Raw genomic sequence first — 17236 nt, 5'->3', positions numbered from 1 at the left:
AACGGGCCAATCACAGATCGTTTGTAACTGAGAACAGCCGCTAGATCGGCGGGCGGTGAAGCTGCCCGAAATGGCATGCAAGTGTGCTGGAAAGAGAAACCGAGCTGAGCAGGTCACGCAGCAGAATGACAGAGGCTTGGAAGGCGACAAATCACGCAGGATGCGGTGGCAGAGGCGGCTCGTGTAGAGGCGAAAGAAATAATAAATGATTTTTATGAAGCAAGTAAATTAAATTCCATGCTTATTTGGCTATTATTAGCAGTTTCCACCAGCCAGGGCTTTATTTTACTTTTCCTCGCCTTGTGTTAAGCTCAGTTGCCGCTGAACTTGGCTGTGACTTTGAGCTAACAAAAAAAATAAAGCGGCAGAAAAGTGACCTGAGTCGCCCACACCACTCACTAATACCCGTAATACACCACCCCCAGACTTAGACGCAAGTCCCTGCTAGCCAGGCTTTTGCTCCGAAACCTCCAAACAGCCAGCATCCAACGTCGACTTGCAGACGCACCGCTGACCATTCCGCTCTCCGCTGCTCGCTGCCGAGCTGTCCTTGCTTTGTCTTCTCCGTGCTGCGTCTTGGAAAAACAGTCTTGCAGCAGAAAACGCCAAAAAATTCATCTTCATCGTCCTTACACCACCAGTCTCTCTCGCTCCCTGATCCCGCAATGGAGGCGAGCGAAGGAGTCGCCTCCGCCGTGGGCGTCAAGCTGGACCGCCGCTCACCGGCCGCAGCCTCCCAATCCAAGCGTGACCGCAAGCGACAGGCCCTCATTGAGCGCCTGTCGGTCATGAACGACAAGCTGCAGCGCGACCGAGACCTCACCTACCGCGACCAGCTGCAGAAAATCCAGTACGAGGTCGGCCTTGTGCAGCGCTTCGACCCGTACGCCCCCAACGCCCTCGAGAAGGCGGCCGAGCTGCTCCAGGAACACAGACAGGCCCAGGGGCCGCCGGTACATGCCGATGGCGCCCGGAGCCTCATGGACATGGCGGGAATCCGCTTCCCGGACTTCATTGACGAGGTGGAGGATCTGATTGAGATCCGCGACTTCCAGCTTGTACAGTCCAAGGTAAGAAAAGAATAAGGAAGAGCCCATAGAGAGAGAGAGGGGAGAGAGAGGTAGAAGACGAAAGGAGATACAACACACTTTCACTTACTTCCTCTTTTTTTTTTTTTCCTCATTTTGTCAAGGTCTGCATGGTGGCGTCACTTATAAGCTGGCTAACACATGCCGTGTTTTAAACAGAACGAATATGAACGAAAGGTACAAGAATACAAGAACACGCACGCGTACAAGGTCGAGACGGCCAAACGAGAGCATCGAGCTCTGACTGAGACGCTCCGCGACCGGCTGATCAACAGCCTCACACAAAAGAAGAACCGTCTGAACAGAGAAAAAGAAGTGCTGGAGATCAACGACTCCAATGCCCTGCTGCTCAATCCAAATCAATTCAGCCTGACCAACCCCGCTAGCCCCGGTGGTGCCCATGGCAAGCGTGCGACTCGGCTGCGCAAAGATGCCGAAGATCTCCAGGTCTTCCCCGACGGCAAGAAGCGCAAGCGCAACCAGGGCGAAGATGATGGATCACCGGTGCCCTCGCGCCGGGCCCTGGATCCCAACAGCACGACTCCCCTATGGCAATCGGAAAAGGCCCGCGCCGCCGCCAAGCAGAACGGCCCCGTTTACAGCATCGACAAGCTCTTTACAGACAAGGAGCTGTCTCTACATTACAACACGGCTGCCCTCGCTGCTCACCAGTACGTGCTGCGCAACCGTGGCAACGGCAACGCCTCGTCTCCGGATGACAGCGAATTCGGCAATGGCGACAGCAACGACAATGACAAGGATGACGCCGACTCTCAGCCGTCTGCTGCCCCCATGATGGAGCGACAGGTCTCGCATGCAACTCGCAGCACTAGGGGTGGAGCGAACCAGAACTTCCTGGATGACAAGATTCTGGGCATCGAGGGTATCGCCAACTTTGAGATCCCAGCCAACCTGGACTTGATGCATGCCCAAGAGCCGCCCAAGATGCCGCCGCCGGTTCCCCAGCAGTACCTCAAGCCATATCCCAGATCTGCTGATCAGAACTTCCCCGTTCCCCTGTCACAAGATGACATTGCCTCGGATCTTTCTGTCATGGGCCTATTCAAGCAGTATGACCAAACACATAAGCCTGGAGCTCACCTTGATGCGTCCAGTGGCTTGCGCAAGATTCTTGAGGCCGTAGCCGTGCCCTATCACCAGGGCCGATATGTCGCTTTTACGAGCGCTGCTCGTGATGATCCAGAGAATCTCCGTGACGCTCTTGGCATCCCCTCCAGCAACATTCGCGATCAGCCAAGCCCGATCCACCAAAGCCTCTCCTTGGCAGCCCTATCGGCGGCCGCAGCAGCCCCGATGAGCCGACAGAGCAGCCAGACCGGTGGTGTGGCTATGAGCCGCCAAGGAACCAGCGGTAGCGGCCGTGGAAAGGGTCGTCGAGGTTGAAATCAATCAACCCAAAGTGTTTAACTGGTTATGAGTTTGGCTACGCAATGCACACGCTGTCTTTGAGCAAGAGACAAACAGAAGTCTCATCATTATAAAAAGCGACGACAAAAAAAGGAAAAGGTCGAGTACAGGAATATATGCATTTCACGGCATGGCGAAGCGACGGCTGGCGTCCCGGTTTTCTCTCTTATAAGCTCATTCTCTCCTCTATATCTACCTATCCACCGGAAGGGGGGGAGGGAAGAATGGCTTTTCATTTATTATTTTTCTTTCTTACATTCCTTCGACTCCAACCTATTTTCATGTCAGAGTTAACACTCTAAATTTTTTTTCTTCTTCTTCTCCTTTTCTCCATTTTATTTCTCTTTTCTTTTCTTTTGTTAGTTACCGCGCTATGTTGTTTGTTCTACTTGGATTTTGTGGCTTGGTATTCCCCTAGCTGCTTTCGATATCAGCCATGAGGTGGTATCTGGATTTCTTTGTTTCTTCCTTCCTTCTATGGTTTCTAGTTATATACGCAAATGGTTCTGTTTTCCAGGTCTTCCTTTTCTTTTTTCTTTTTTTCTCCCGTCTCTCCTTATGGCGATAGTAGGGAGATAGCCCAGATATTGGATTGACTGTTGCTATCATGGTGATGACTAGACCGGGCTTGGGTGGGCCTGGGCCAGACAAAAAAGGGGGAGGCAAGACTTTGAGTTGATGCTTTGATTTCCTTTTTTTTTTTTTTGGCAAGCTATGTTTGGGTTTGGACAGCTTTGGCGGAATGCTGCTGCTGCTGCTGCTGCTGCTGCTTTATTGCCGGCAAGCATGTTGTTCTTACATAGCACTAATGCAGGAGACACACAGATAGATGTGTTTTGAAAATTGAAATGATTGTTCTTGTTCATTATACAAATCGTATCTCACCCTATTTCAACGCTAGCTAAAAAGAAGACTATCCCACAAAGCAAGTAAACATGCCAACATCCTCTACCATGCAGTTTGTTACATTATTTGCACACCCCTATAAAATCAGGCATAGGCGCCGGTTTATGCATCCCAAAGCTAAATTTCCCCAACAAGGCCGGGCAGTTTTTTTTTTTTTCTTTTTCTTTTTCTTGTAATTGTCTTTCCTTATTTACCAAAGACCAAGGCTCGGACTTCAATGCTCTCTCGTCCCTCGGCATCAGGCCTCGTCCTGGGGTCAACAAAAGCAGTGTGAGGCGTCCGCCCACCAATCTTGGAGCCAGGCTTCAGAGAATCGCTGTCGAAGCACTCAATCAGGAGACGCTCATCGGGAGTCATGCCGCTGAAGTAGTAGAACTTCTGGTTGGGGTTGTAGTTGACGGCGGCCGTCTCGCCATTGTAGCCATCGGCGTAGCGGTGCGAGATGGGAGTGACGTCCTTCTCGTCGAGCGTGGCCGAAGCCGCCAGGGCGAGGGGCGTGGCCTCGATAGGACCCTTGTTCAGGCTTCGCCACACATTGACGATGCGGTAGCGGCGCTTGAGCAGCTCGTCGGCCTCGTCGGGGAAGTAGCGGCGCACGCGCTTCTCCGTCGACGCGGCGGTCTGGTCAATGTGGACGCGCAGGACGGGCGAGCGGTGGGCGTCTGGGTCGGAGCGGCGGATGGTGTGGTCAAAGATGTAGACCTTGTCGGCGCCGGGGATCTTGTCCAGCAGCAGGCGCTCGACCTCTGGGTAGTAGTTCTTCTTGATGGAGTCCTCGTCGACGAAGTCCGGCTCTGCGGAGGGCGGCACGCCCTGGACGAGCTCAAAGGCGTCGCGGTCGACGTTGAAGTCGGACTCGCGGCCGCGGACGTCGTGGATGACGACGTCGTGGAAGTCGTCGCCGTAGTTGCGGCGGGCGAGTTCCGGGGCGTGGCCGTCGCCGACGAGGTTGAAGGGGACCTCGCCGTCGGAGGGGGCCGTGAAGAAGTTGAGGTTTGCGGTGACGTCGCCGCGGGGGACTGTGGAGATGACGGCCATTGTTTGGTTGTGAGTTGTGTGTAGTGTGTTTATGTTTTTGTTCTTAAGATTGATTAACGTTATTCTTTTGCTGTCTTGTTGAAGCTCTTATTTGATCTTCTTCTTGTTCGAATGGCGGGGTATAGAGCAGTGTTATTATATAGGTGGTATATTGCTTTCTTCAAAAAGCTGCGCTGAGATGAGATGAGATAGATTGACATGGACAAAAACGAACTCCAGCTTCCCCTCCCCGCGATATATATATACTACTGGCTACATCGCCATATCGATCCAAACGGCCGCAGCTCTTTTTCGATTTCAAATCCACCCGCATCACGCCCGGCGCTGCGACGCCGAAGTGGCTCGACTCTGGACGTCGTAGCTGTGAGCACGTCACAGCGCCGCGCAGCTATTCGCCCAAAGTCATTTGTAAGGCGTGGCTGCTTACCCAAGCAGTGCTGCCGCAATAGGGACGGTTTTCCTGATGGGGCAGCGCTTCAAAGAGGTTTGCGGGTTGCGTAAACTAGGCGCTCTAGCGTGAGGTCGAGATAGTGCAATGTATGCGAGATCCATTTTTTCCCTTCTTTTCTCTGCAGTTGCCGGATTTAGCCGCGCTTTTCCTCTGCTGCTGCATGGGAGACGGGAAAGCCTAATGTTACGTTTAGTAATGATAGGTCCTTTTGATGGGGTTTAACCTCGGGAAGATTGGTGGTTGAAGGCGAAATGCGTTCCTGCTTGTAGGGGATAATTCCAAAGAGGGATCGGCTGCCCATGTGCTACTTTGTAATGGGCATGAGTCTTGGTTGTACACATTCACGAAACATCTACTCTTCGACCTTGCTTCCATTGTTCAAACTCTTATTCTCTCATTCATGCCGGCCGGGTCCGAGAAGAGAGATTTTGTGAATTTGCGTTATTCTTCTTTCCAGGCCCAAGAGCGTTGTTGTGAACATAAGCACTGGTTCATCAGAATCCTTCGGCACTTGGCATCAAGATACAGGGTAGCAGCCGGCCATTCCTTGATGTAGGTACTCGAGATATTATTCACACTGACGGAATCTCCCACATTACTGGATGTAGGTATAAGCTGCTGCATCTACCCGCAGCTACGTACTACTGCTATCTGCGTAATTGACGTCATCGCCGATAGCCGACTAAGCACCTTAGTAGATACTAAGGCAGAGCTTCTTTTTCTAATTTCCGTGATTTGTCCCAAGGCATGCACACAGACACACACCTACATCTATGCATGGCTCACTGTATCTAATCTCCAAGCTGGTTCTCTCGTTTCCACCTTGCTATCTGGCGGGGACAGAAGCGAAGCTAAGCGATAAGAAAAAAAAAAAAGAACAGAACATGGGGACCCCTAAAGGGGAATAGGAGATGCTCCTCGAAATCCTCGGCACTTCTTCTCATTGCTGCATGGGCTGCTTTGATTTCGGCGATTTTTCCTCGCCCATTACTAAGGGGCTGTCTTCTGGTGGCCGAGGAAATAATATTAAAAAATTGCGACCCACCCTTTTCTCTCGCCCTTGTGCCGCCAGGCCATACATTCGCCAAGCCACGAAACAAAGATCGCTTGTGGACAGATTAGCAGCAATTTTGGCCCCGCCGGCCCAAGGCTCTAGTTGGTGGGTGCAACGTGCGGAAAGGCCGCGGCTCGCACATACTGCGGCAGCAGAGCAGTTCTGACGACGAGTGTTACTTTATGTTACTACTAGTATGTACAGTAGAGCAGAGCCTGTCCCGCCCCCAGGGGCCGCAGATAGTGCCAAAGGTAAGCACGCACAGAAGCGGCGCGCACCGCGGACATCAGCCCGCCGTCGACCAGATCCTGCCGCAGTCCCTTGCCTGGAAACATGCTCCAATGCCATCGCTAATGCGCCCACCCCGTCAAGCCCTACCGCGCCTCCAGCCTGGTCGTCGCAGCACCAAACGTGGCTATATTTAGCCCGTGCACTGTTGGCGGCGGCTCGCTGCTCCGCCAATGATCTTGGGCCACGGCCGCAAGGCGACTAGCGAGCGACGCAGTTCCAGCTCCAGTTCCAGTTGCAGCTCCAGCTCCATTAGCGGGCCGCGCTGCTCCTCGTCTCGGGACGTCATGTTTGCCCTCTGGCTCATGCTCTTTGACCCTTGGAACTGATCCAATGCTCGTCTCGAGAACCGCCCGGTAGAGACTCCCTCCTCTCTCTCTGGCTCGACTGCCACTTCAGCCGCCGCGTGTCTTTCTCCTTGTGCGAGCGAACCCCTGTTCTGTTGCGTCACTGATCCTTTGCGGCTGGCGAGTTGTGCATATTCAACTCTCCCTATGTTCTAGCGCCTGGCTCTCACCAAGCAGCGAACCGGCGGCGCGTCTCCGAAACGCGGACAGGGAGAGACAGAAGAAAGGAAGAGCAGCAGGCGAGGGAGGGAATGACCGACCTACCGACCGATTGATTGATTGATTGATTCGGTTGATTGACCGTGTGAGCGATACGCATACAGACCTAGAACCGGCAAGACGGCGCAACAAAGACATGAAAGCCCATCACGGCGATTTGCAAACATGTCCTCACCGCAAGCCATGGCGACGACGCTGCAGACGGGTGGCGGCAGCTTCACCGTCGCAAACCCGCGCCAAACCACCCTGCCGCCCGCATTGCCCGATCGCAACGTGACGGCCGACACCATCGAGGACGCCTACGTGCGCTTCATCTTCTACTGCAATCCTGCGCTGCCGCCAGACGCAGACACCAACAGCCTGCGAGAGGCCTTTGCGAACCCGCCCAAGAGCGGCGGCAAGAGCTTCAGCCCCTTTGTCATCTTCGAGCTGGTGCGGCGCTTCTACCGCAGGGAGATTAAGACATGGACCGAATTGACCATTACGCTGGGCGTTGAGCCGCCGGATTTGTCCAAGGACGAGAGCGTACAAAAGATTGCCCAGTACGGCGTCCGTTTGAAGGCATGTGCTTACACTTGCTTGCTATTTTCATAGACTATATGGATGGTCTTCGCTAATTCAATCTAATTAGAAATGGATGAACTCGATGCATGTCAAGGCCTTTTTCGAGTATCTAATGGATATCCAGAATGACTATTGGACCAGCATCCCAGATGATCCAGACCCTACCAGCCGGCCTGTTCGTGACGGCGTGGCCATCGAAGACGACATGGCCCTGAGGGCTCTTTTGCCTCACATTCGCCCCAAACGAGGTCGCCGAAGGCCAGACGCCGATGATGTCGCCGGCTCTCCGGCGGCCCAGCGGCCGCGCTTATCCCCCCCGTCGGCAATTGATGGCCATCGGGGATCGTGGTCCGCCCATCCAGATGCCCGAGGCCATGGCCTGCCGATGGATCCTTCCAGGCCGGGCGCTATGGCTGCTTGGAGCTCCAACGACACCGTGCAGACTCCGCTGTCCCGATATCCCAACTCTGCCATAACGCCTTCGACCAGGAGCTCGTTCTGGGACGATGCGCTGGAACCTCGTTCTGCCATCACTCCGTCTAAGCCCAAGCTTTCTGCCCAACGGCGAGGCCCCAAGAATGTATCTTCGGCATGGAAACCACAAGGAGCTGACAGCAGTGTAAAGTTACGAGGAAGGCCCCCGATTCATCGCGCGCCCGTCGAGCCCCCTGCCAACCCTCTCAACCCTCCCCACCCTTCGAACCCTTCCCCTATGACATCGTGGGCTCCGACTCCCGATAGCAACCTGTCCGATCCTCCTCCTGTTCCCATGGCTCCTAAAGACCCCATACCGATGGTGCCTGATCCAGCTCAGATGCATCCGCAGATTCGTAATCAAGTCTCACCATATGCGCCAGCAGATACGGCTGCACCGGTGCTGTCGGCGCATGCACAAGCGCAGGCACAGGCGCAAGTACGTATTATCACTCCCTCTGCGCCTCCTGGCCTCCTAACCTCCGGTATGGGTGTCAATCCTCTCGACGCTGGCGCTAGACCTGCTCGGCCCAGCATATCTTTGCAAGTCCCTGAACGACAAGGAGGCACAGTTCGACTCGCGACGCCCCCGCTGCCGCCACCGCTACCGCCACCAATTCCAATGGTACCGATGAATGGACAGCCAGCAAACGATATTCCAACACTGCTAGGTGCTGGTCAAGGACCACCACCACCACCACCACCTCCACCTCCTCCCCCACCTCCACCATTGTCACAGAGGCCGCAGGCTAATGGCTGGGATCCGTTCTCACAGCCGTCTGCGGCGAGAGTAAATGACACAAATACCGCTCCGGCCTCTGCCGAGCCTACAAGCCAGGCTGGCCCAACCAAGGATGTGCCACAATATTTCTTTGAAAATTTGGACGACCGGACCAACCTCGACGGGCTAATATCCTATTTCACCCATGTCCTGCACAATTCTGACTGGGTAGACCCTCAGGGGAACCAACAAGAGATAGCAGGGCTAGACGAGTGTACCGCCATGGTCAATGCCACGATCGAGCACATGTACAGAAATGCCGAATCCTCCCAAGCCTTTCTGATCAACTTGGCAGCATTGTGCGGCGCCAAGATGCTCATGTCGAATCGCCCGAGATGCTACCGAGTCGAGACCTCGGAGGGCGTTTACAGCTACTACTTTGATTGGCAATATCGTTTTGGCCCCCTCAAGGGACAATTCACCATGACTCATAGCGTGCCAGTCACGATGTGGAAAAAGCCTGGGCCGGGAGAGCGGAGTGAGGCGTCGCAGCAAGAAGAGGGCCTGACAGCGCAGCAGTGGCAGGCCAAGTACGGCGCTCTCATGGACGAGATTGAGAAGCGTGACCAGGAACTGTATGATATGCAGAACAAGGTGATTTCAGCGATGAAAGGAGATCCCATTTGAGAACGAGTACAAAAAGATACCTATTTGCTTTCTGCTTTCTTGCTTTTTGTCTTTCTTTTATATAATTTTGAATATCTCCATATCCTCTTTGAATGCGCCGGGAGGGAAGGGAAACAACGCTTTGGGTATTAAGAGTTTTTGGGGATTAGCCACTAAGGTATACACTTGGAGTACATACTCGGACACTATGACTGGCCACGACACTGCATATATCGGAAGGATGGAGTTTGATCACTGCATATGAGCGTGGGAAAATATATATGGGACGCATTGAGCATGCCGAGAGACTTGCAGGCTCTCGTTATGCGGAAGCATCGTGCCGGGGACTACCTATAGGTATTTTGGTCGTGTCTGATACTTACCTACATGTATTAGGTAACTCTTTATAATAATATGCTCCGCCTGCTCAGGCGTCTACAGTAGGTAGTTATAAGTATGTTGAATGCTGTGTCACCCCAGCGTTCTACTATAATTGGAGCAGAGAGGGGAAAATCATTAGTAATATAATTCTTTTGCTGCCAACTTATGCCAAGAAGTGGATGATAACACTGAGTACAGTAATGGATTATCTGATCTGATGCATGTACTTTAGATAATCTTCCCGTCACTACTCCTCTGCGCGGAGTGGACGAAGAATTCAAGAAACGCGACTTACAAAGTTCAAGGTCCATTTTACTTGCGCAAATTAGTAGTACCAACCGACTATCTATATTTAATAGTGGTTTGGAAAACTAACAAAGCATCTTCGTTGGTTGGTATGTAGATCATCTCTGTAATCAAAGAGTTGCGTCTCGGGATATAGTTTTAAAAATAGAGCAGGCACTCTTCACAGGCTCACTCTCATACCTCTTCCTTTTTTCTCTTTCTCATTCAACTCGTTTATTCTCTTATTGGTAGATGTCTGTACAAGCACCACAGTACTATGTATTGAGAGCCAAGAGCACCAAATACAGGATACAACGGGTTAATACGAGATATGTGTACAACCACCATGTAGATGCCACTATCCGTGACGGAGGGGCGGCAACACCTGGTCCTTGGAGATCGGGGCCCCGGCTTTTGTCTGCTGGGTCTGGGCCTTGATCCCCCGGGCCTGAGAAGACGGGAGCCGGGTCTGAACGGCGCCTGTATGTCGCCGCGGCCGCCGTCATATTAAGGGCGCCTTCAACATCTGGCAGAGTTGTGCTATTAACTAGTACTAGGTACATATTAACCTTGTTCTCTTAGCGGTCTGGCCATGGCAGTTGCGGCTTACTGTGTATACCTGGTAGTTGCTTTCAATGCCGGCGCGCGCCACTTCGCTTACATATACATGCCGTCTCGTCTACTTGATGCCTTTTCAGTGCCCAAGGCAAGTAAGCAGCAGATCCTACGGGCAGCCAGCCAGCACTAATACCCGTTTATAGCGAGTGCCGTACAGTGCGCAGCGCGAAAGCTGGGGGCGCAACGCCAACCAGACGCTGTGAGTGGCTGCCACAGGGCCATTCTGCGGGTTGCTAGCGTCTCCTTCGCAGCGAGGCCAGCTTCTGTCTGTGGAGAAGTGCGACTCAAACGCAGCCCCCGCAAAAAAAGCTCAATGTTACGCACTGGGGAATTCTTCTGACTTCCGTCTAGGTAGGTATGTTCTTTGAGTGGCATTTCCGCCCACTGTGTGTGTTTCTTCTGAGACTTGTTGCCACCGCCTCGCCATGGTCGGGCTGTCAGGTACCTGGTTCGTTCGATGGACGGCTGTCGCGTGCTGGGCGTCGCTCTCCCACGTGCATTGGCGGAGTCTATTGTTCTCTCTTTTCTTCTTTTTTTCGGGAACGCCGAGAAATAAAGACGCCTCTATTCCCATTTGAACCAACTTTGTTCAGGCATGACGGACGCATTCTCTTACCTTTGCTGCAAGCGACTTTTGCTAGCGAAACATGGGGGAAGAGCGAAAAAGGGATAGAAAATGTCTCTCTCCAGGATCTCGCATGGCATGGCATGGAGCAGAGGAGCGACAGAGTGAGATTTGAGGCGTGTTTGTGTGTGCGTGCCATTGTTTGCGCATTGATTCGCCCAATCCTTCGACTTTCTGCTCGCTCAGGGCCGACAGGACAGTGCTGAAAAGGCCTCGCCCACTCCTGCTAGCGAACCCCATGGAGCCATCCCCCCAGGGCATCCCAGCTTTTCCCCCAGTTCTGGTGGCTAGCACGGAGCCGGCAGTGTTACTATTACGATACTATCAACTCGCTTCCGCCTTTTGCTCGAAGCCTCACCGTGTGTGCAACGCAACGCTAGCACGTCTGAAGAGCTGCCGGGGGCCTTCCTTACTCGTTTCTGGATTACCACTGACTGGGTGCTTTGGTGGTTTATTTTCGCCTCCCGGGCCGCGCTCTCTCTCTTTTCGCCCTGCCGGCTCACATGCTTCCTTTTGCTCTGTTCGCCCTGGCGCCATTGCTCAAACCACCGGATCATCGTTGCGTGCCGGTGGCCCTGCACGACGGAGTTCCTCTTCTTGCCTCTTCTTCGAGTGCGCAGATTGCCTTCATCATCACCATCCTCTTCTCCTCTGTTTCTGGTTCCTGCTTACTCTGCCCAGAACAGGGCGCTCCACTGGATTGCTAGGCCCTTTTCTCTATTTTTTCTGCTCCTCTTCTCCACGGCCAAGCAGCGAAGCGGCCCGGTGGACCAAACCGGCTTCTCGACTCCCGCGCAAAGAGCGAGGCGTGGCCATCAGAACTTGGATCCGAACTAGCTCGCGGTGCCTTTTTCTTCCCTTTTCCTCTGGTCTCTCGCATCTCGCGTTGTTTCCTCCCTCTGCGCCTGGATTTGCCCGCCTCTCTCGTCCCCTTCTTTGCTTAGACACCACCCCGGACCGGCCTGCCATCTGCGCTGCACGCACTATTGCGACGTATCCGCTCTCGTCTCCGCCCAGCCGTGCAATCGCAGAAGCACGAAGGCGAGATTGCCAGAGGGGGATCGGGACGGATCCCCACATCTGTTGTGCGTGGTTGACGCTTCCCCGGATTTGCTCGTCGTCGGCGTCGGTGCCGCTCAACCACCGCCATGTCATCGTCGTCGTCGTCGCAGAGTCGGGTCGACGAGATCACCATGTATGTCCCCTTCTTATGTACATCATTCTCCTTTCGTTGCATTTGCCACTGCATCTGCGGCTGTCTTTTCCCTTGGCTTGAAACACACGTGCGGTGTCAGACATGTCTCGTGCCTCGTCGCCATCATCGCTACCTGCCGCTGATACTGGAGCCAGAGCCAACGCCGCTGCTGAAGCTGACCGTATCCGCCATAGAGCCTCCAACGAGTACCATGTCTCGTCGTCCTTCTCAGCCGAGTCTGCGGACCGCTCGAAAGCGCGGAGCAGCATAAACTTCAATGCCAACACGGAAGCAAAGTGAGTTCACCCGCCCATTGTTCTGCTCCACCACGTGGTGAGCCCCTCCATTCTTCATCCCGGAGCCCGTCTAATTTGTCCCTCTCCCGTCTCCCCGTGTCTTAGAATCAAAAACCCACTCATCGGCATCCCGCGACGAACTCTACTCAACGATGTCGACGACTTCTGCCGCACAAAGTCCCTGGAGGACTATCGCTCCATCATCCGCAAGGGCGCGCTTGTTGCCCAGGACCCTACTGGCTACGAAGACATCACCGGCTCCGAGGCCCTGAGCCCGCAAGAGGTTGAAGCTCTCCGCAACGAGGTGCTGCACAAGTGGCGCATCCCCTGGACGTTGTTCCTGACCGTCGTTACGTGCTCCATCGGCGCCGCCGTGCAGGGCTGGGACCAGACCGGGTCAAACGGTGCAAACCTTGCCTTTCCTCGTGCGTATGGCATAGACTCCGACAGCATCCATGACAAGCTCATCGTCGGCCTCGTCAATGCGGCGCCCTACATCGGGACATCGCTTGTCGGCTGCTGGCTGTCGGATCCCTTGAACTATCACTTTGGGCGCCGCGGGGCTATTTTCGCGTCTGCCAACTTTTGTCTTTGGCCCGTCCTGGGGAGTGCCTTTTGCAATACGTGGCCTAGGCTCTTGATATGCCGTCTGCTTATGGGCGTTGGGATGGGCGCAAAGGCATCTACCGGTAAGTTTGACTTATGATTCCTCTTTTTACATGTACCGGGCAGCTTTTGAGATGCTAACTTGGTTTCGATAAATAGTGCCCATCTTTGCTGCAGAAAACTCACCAGCCCCCATTCGAGGCGCGCTCGTCATGAGCTGGCAGCTGTGGAATGCATTTGGAATCTTTCTCGGGACATGCGCTAACCTCGCAGTCATGGGAATTGGTGCAGAGGCATGGAGATACCAATTGGGCTCAGCTTTCATCCCGGCTGTGCCACTCGTATGCCTCATCTACTTTTGCCCCGAGTCGCCGCGATGGTACATCAAGAAGAACCGGTACAGGGATGCCATGCGATCTTTGCTCCGCCTTCGAAACAATCCTATCCAGGCCGGCCGCGATATCTACTACATACACGTTCAGCTCGAAGTGGAGGCTGAGTTTATGGGCTCTGGCAACTATGTCAAGCGATTCATAGAACTCTTTACCCTGCCCCGAGTTCGCCGCGCGACTCTGGCGGCTTTTACAGTCATGATTGCGCAGCAGATGTGCGGTATTAACATTATTGCTTTTTACTCATCTACTGTCTTTCTAGATGCTGGAGCGAGCCAAACCGGATCCCTTTGGGCATCCTGGGGTTTTGGCCTAGTTAACTTCTTGTTCGCCTTTCCTGCCGTGTGGACGATTGACACCTTTGGCCGGCGATCTCTACTCCTTTTCACCTTTCCGCAGATGGCATGGACGCTGCTGGCTGCAGGTCTCTGCAATCTGATACCCGGGAAAGATGGACCTCACCTGGGTTTTGTTGCCATGTTTATTTATTTGTTCGCAGCCTTTTACTCGCCAGGCGAAGGCCCCGTCCCGTTTACGTACTCAGCCGAAGTGTTTCCTCTGTCGCACCGTGAGGTGGGCATGGCGTTTGCGGTAGCGACCTGTCTGTTCTGGGCGGCCGTGCTGTCCATCACGTTTCCCTTGATGCTTGCTAGGCTGGGTGTCACAGGCTCATTCGGGTTATATGCGCTCTTCAACGTCATGGCCTTGGTCATGATTTTTCTCTGGCTTCCGGAGACGAAGCAGCGGACGTTGGAGGAGCTGGACTACATTTTTGCCGTGCCCTCGCGAGTCTTCATGAAGTATCAGGTGACCAAGACATTACCGTGGTGGATTAAGCGATGGATCTTGCTTCGGAAGGACGCGACACTTGAGCCTTTGTACACGCTGGATGTGGCTGAGCATCACGACTCGGAGGACGGCGAGGATCAGTTTGAGAACGACAAGGCCAAGGTCGAGTTGAAAGACATTGTTGGCTTTACGCCGGTGACTGTAAACCCCAGGCCGCCTTCATCGGAAGCAGTTTGATTTTGGATATATTTTCTGTCTTCTTTTTTTTTTGCTTCTTTTTGCTTCTTTTCTCTCTCTTTTGGATTTCCCCCTTGATTTTTTTTCTTCTTCATTTTGGATGGCGTTTTTCGCTGGGAATTATTTTGGGCGTTGATTTGCTGGAATCATTGATTAGCGGGCGTGTGTTTCATTTCTAAACCTCATGATACCACGGAAGAAAGACGGGATGGGAACGAATTTATGGCGCATGCTGGAAGCGATACCCCAAGTTCTCTGCTTTGATTTTCCTTTTTTCTTTTTTCTTTATTTCTTTTTTTTTTTTTTTTTTTTTTTTTTTTTTTTTTTTTTTTTTTTTTTTTTTTTTCCCGTTCTACCTTATTTAACTGATGCTGAGCCAATTTTTTTTTTATTGAGCTGGGCGTTGTTGCTACTGGACCGCATTTTCTCTCTTGGTTTTTCATACTATCAGCGTTATGAACTGGGAGACAGAGAGAGAGAGAGAGACAGATGGGAGGGTGGCTTTTGTGGATAAAGATGTTGACGATCTGCAATACACATGATTGTGCAGAGAGGATATTAAATAAGCTTAGTATATAATATAATATATGTATACATGTGTACATGAAGCATGACAAGCTCTTATCACTACTATACAGTTCTATGTGAATTTTCTTTTCTTTCTTAATCGTATCAGAATTCCCAGCAAATGGGCCTCCATGCGTTCCCAAGAAAGGAAAGCTATGCGAAGCCCACTCAATCTACTGCATCTGAGCTTCTCCGCAAGAGGCCCCACGATGATTCGACGATAACGACGGCACAATCGATCAATGACGGGAGACGATCTGTAGCTTTTAGCCTTATCTAGCTGCGAAGAATAGATAGAATGGTTGCAATCCGTGCATTGCTGCATAGATAGATCGCGGGTGGAGCTGAGATGAGTTTGGAGACGTCGACGTCACTGGCCCCACTGCAGCAGCTCTCGATGATATCTTGAAGATGGCTTGAAGATGCGTGAATTCCATGGAGTTGAAGAATGTCTGGAGATCTTTCAGGCATTATTGCTTGGTCGAGGGTAAATGCATGGCCTGGTCTACAATGAGTTGGCAGCGGGATGATATCATGGCGGACTTGCAGATGTAAATGGCACGGGGAACAGCCTCGGTAAGCTCCTCATTTTGGGGGGAGGGGAATCCCCGAGACTGAGTCCATATGAGCTTGGTGTCTATTTTTGTTTACATTACGCTGATATGCAGTGTGTATGACCTGTATGCGAATACCAAGCTTCTGATCGGCAGTCAAGGGTTCAAGAAGGGAGGGGTATTTGCTTTTAGTATTTTCTGACGGGCGGGCGACGATCTTTTTCCTTGTGCGAGCGGCGATCGGGAGATGGAGCCCGTACAGGTTGAGATCGCGGGATGCTGATTGGATGATGAGGCAAAGGTTGATGATGGAATTGCTGGAGCTGTTGATGTAGACGAGGGATTGCTCGGAAGCGAAGCAAGTCGATGGCATCACTGGAGTATACTGCTAGTTGCAAGTAGCTACAGTAGCTGCATTACTGCATTGCTTCATCTGTCAAGGTCGTTGGAAAATTATCCATCGCTTCGCGGCCCGCTTTTGGAGGAGCTGGGAAAGAGGGAGGGAAATATGCGCGATAATGGAGCTCGCGGTTTTTTAATATGCTGTATGTGTGTGAGAATCCATCCTACCAGATTGTGGAGGGAGGGGAGATCTTGAGACGGGAGTGTGAGATGTGATAGCTTCGCGAGATGTGTGGTTCGTGGGGTGAGTCATGCACGTAGACGTTCTGGGATTGTACTTTTTTTTTCCTGCTTTTTTCTTTCCCCTTTTAATTAGATCTCGCGACTGGTTTTTATGCGTTTCGTTTTAGCAGGGCCAATAAACGGGACGGGCGTTATGGTTATAATCTGTCGCGTTCATGCAGCCGTTAGCTGTCGTTGAATGCATTTCAATGTGTTTGATTTGGGTGTGTGTGGCTCCTGGGCGGGCAAGGCGGGATGGCTGTTCCGACTAGGCCGTCTTGCGAATGCTCGCTGGGCCATCTATACCGTCGTTTGGGCGGCTCCATTGCAGCTGATGGCGATCAGGTTTGTTTCTGGTAAGAATCGCAGAGGCTAGGGCATGCAGCTTGAAGAGCGGTGGCGGAAGAGCGGGTGGATAGCGATAACAACGCACTCGTTTATTTTGATTTTCACGGCCGTGTCTTCCTGTCTCGGCGATCGATAGTTTGACGGCAAAAAGAAACAAACGAAAAGTAAAGCAAACCTGTCATCACAATGGCTGACACAAGGCACATGCCGGCTAAGGCTGAACAAGGTTTGGCCGCCGTTTGACTTGCGCGCCGTAGCGTCAGGGGAGGACTAAGGGGACGCGGAATGTTTCAGCGCCTGTTTTTTTCTTCTTCTCTTTCTCCTTCTAGCTCGCCTTCTGGACAATGCCGTTATAGGCTACTAGAGGACGGTAGCTTTGGCGATGGATACCGCTGTGGAGAGGCGTGAATGCTGTATGCCGTGATTTAGCAGTACGAGTTACTGTACTGCTCGCACGACTTGGGATTCAACTCAG

The 17236-nt window shown here is 52.7% G+C and overlaps 5 protein-coding genes across 5 annotated transcripts; 3 read left to right on the top strand and 2 right to left on the bottom strand.

The window, feature by feature from the left end:
* Positions 1–383: 383 nt before the first annotated feature.
* TrAFT101_005107 (uncharacterized protein) lies at positions 384–3333 on the top strand. The gene is made up of 2 exons (XM_024900311.2): positions 384–1070; positions 1248–3333. Exons 1-2 carry the CDS (start codon positions 666–668, stop codon positions 2490–2492), a joined length of 1650 nt encoding a protein of 549 aa, XP_024759529.1. The 5' UTR covers positions 384–665; the 3' UTR covers positions 2493–3333.
* A 37-nt stretch (positions 3334–3370) lies between these two features.
* On the bottom strand, positions 3371–4980 carry TrAFT101_005106 (uncharacterized protein). The gene has a single exon (XM_024910986.2). It carries the CDS (start codon positions 4458–4460, stop codon positions 3609–3611), a length of 852 nt encoding a protein of 283 aa, XP_024759530.2. The 5' UTR covers positions 4461–4980; the 3' UTR covers positions 3371–3608.
* A 1222-nt stretch (positions 4981–6202) lies between these two features.
* TrAFT101_005105 (uncharacterized protein) lies at positions 6203–9783 on the top strand. The gene is made up of 2 exons (XM_024909899.2): positions 6203–7380; positions 7451–9783. The coding sequence occupies exons 1-2, from the start codon at positions 6985–6987 to the stop codon at positions 9263–9265; spliced, it is 2211 nt and encodes a 736-aa protein (XP_024759531.1). The 5' UTR covers positions 6203–6984; the 3' UTR covers positions 9266–9783.
* Positions 9784–11426: 1643 nt separating this feature from the next.
* Positions 11427–15216, top strand: TrAFT101_005104 (uncharacterized protein). Its single transcript, XM_024905724.2, has 4 exons — positions 11427–12348; positions 12543–12644; positions 12750–13333; positions 13410–15216. The coding sequence occupies exons 1-4, from the start codon at positions 12302–12304 to the stop codon at positions 14666–14668; spliced, it is 1992 nt and encodes a 663-aa protein (XP_024759534.1). The 5' UTR covers positions 11427–12301; the 3' UTR covers positions 14669–15216.
* A 604-nt stretch (positions 15217–15820) lies between these two features.
* On the bottom strand, positions 15821–16162 carry TrAFT101_005103 (uncharacterized protein; the record flags this gene model as incomplete). The annotated part of the gene is made up of 1 exon (XM_066127387.1): positions 15821–16162. The coding sequence occupies one exon, from the start codon at positions 16160–16162 to the stop codon at positions 15821–15823; it is 342 nt and encodes a 113-aa protein (XP_065983498.1).
* Positions 16163–17236: the final 1074 nt, after the last annotated feature.

The sequence above is a fragment of the Trichoderma asperellum genome, chromosome 3 (assembly GCF_020647865.1).
Source record: "Trichoderma asperellum chromosome 3, complete sequence".
In the NCBI taxonomy this organism is placed as follows: Eukaryota; Fungi; Ascomycota; class Sordariomycetes; order Hypocreales; family Hypocreaceae; genus Trichoderma; species Trichoderma asperellum.
This window is presented reverse-complemented; position numbering and strand designations above follow the sequence as displayed.

Coding starts and splice junctions, on each gene's coding strand:
- TrAFT101_005107 (XM_024900311.2), top strand. CDS start 666: ATGGAGGCGAGCGAAGGAGTCGCCTCCGCCGTGGGCGTCAAGCTGGAC. Junction 1,071..1,247: donor TCCAGCTTGTACAGTCCAAG/GTAAGAAAAGAA, acceptor TGTTTTAAACAG/AACGAATATGAACGAAAGGT.
- TrAFT101_005104 (XM_024905724.2), top strand. CDS start 12,302: ATGTCATCGTCGTCGTCGTCGCAGAGTCGGGTCGACGAGATCACCAT. Junction 12,349..12,542: donor CGGGTCGACGAGATCACCAT/GTATGTCCCCTT, acceptor TATCCGCCATAG/AGCCTCCAACGAGTACCATG. Junction 12,645..12,749: donor AATGCCAACACGGAAGCAAA/GTGAGTTCACCC, acceptor CCCGTGTCTTAG/AATCAAAAACCCACTCATCG.
- TrAFT101_005106 (XM_024910986.2), bottom strand. CDS start 4,460: ATGGCCGTCATCTCCACAGTCCCCCGCGGCGACGTCACCGCAAACCTC.
- TrAFT101_005105 (XM_024909899.2), top strand. CDS start 6,985: ATGTCCTCACCGCAAGCCATGGCGACGACGCTGCAGACGGGTGGCGGC. Junction 7,381..7,450: donor AGTACGGCGTCCGTTTGAAG/GCATGTGCTTAC, acceptor CAATCTAATTAG/AAATGGATGAACTCGATGCA.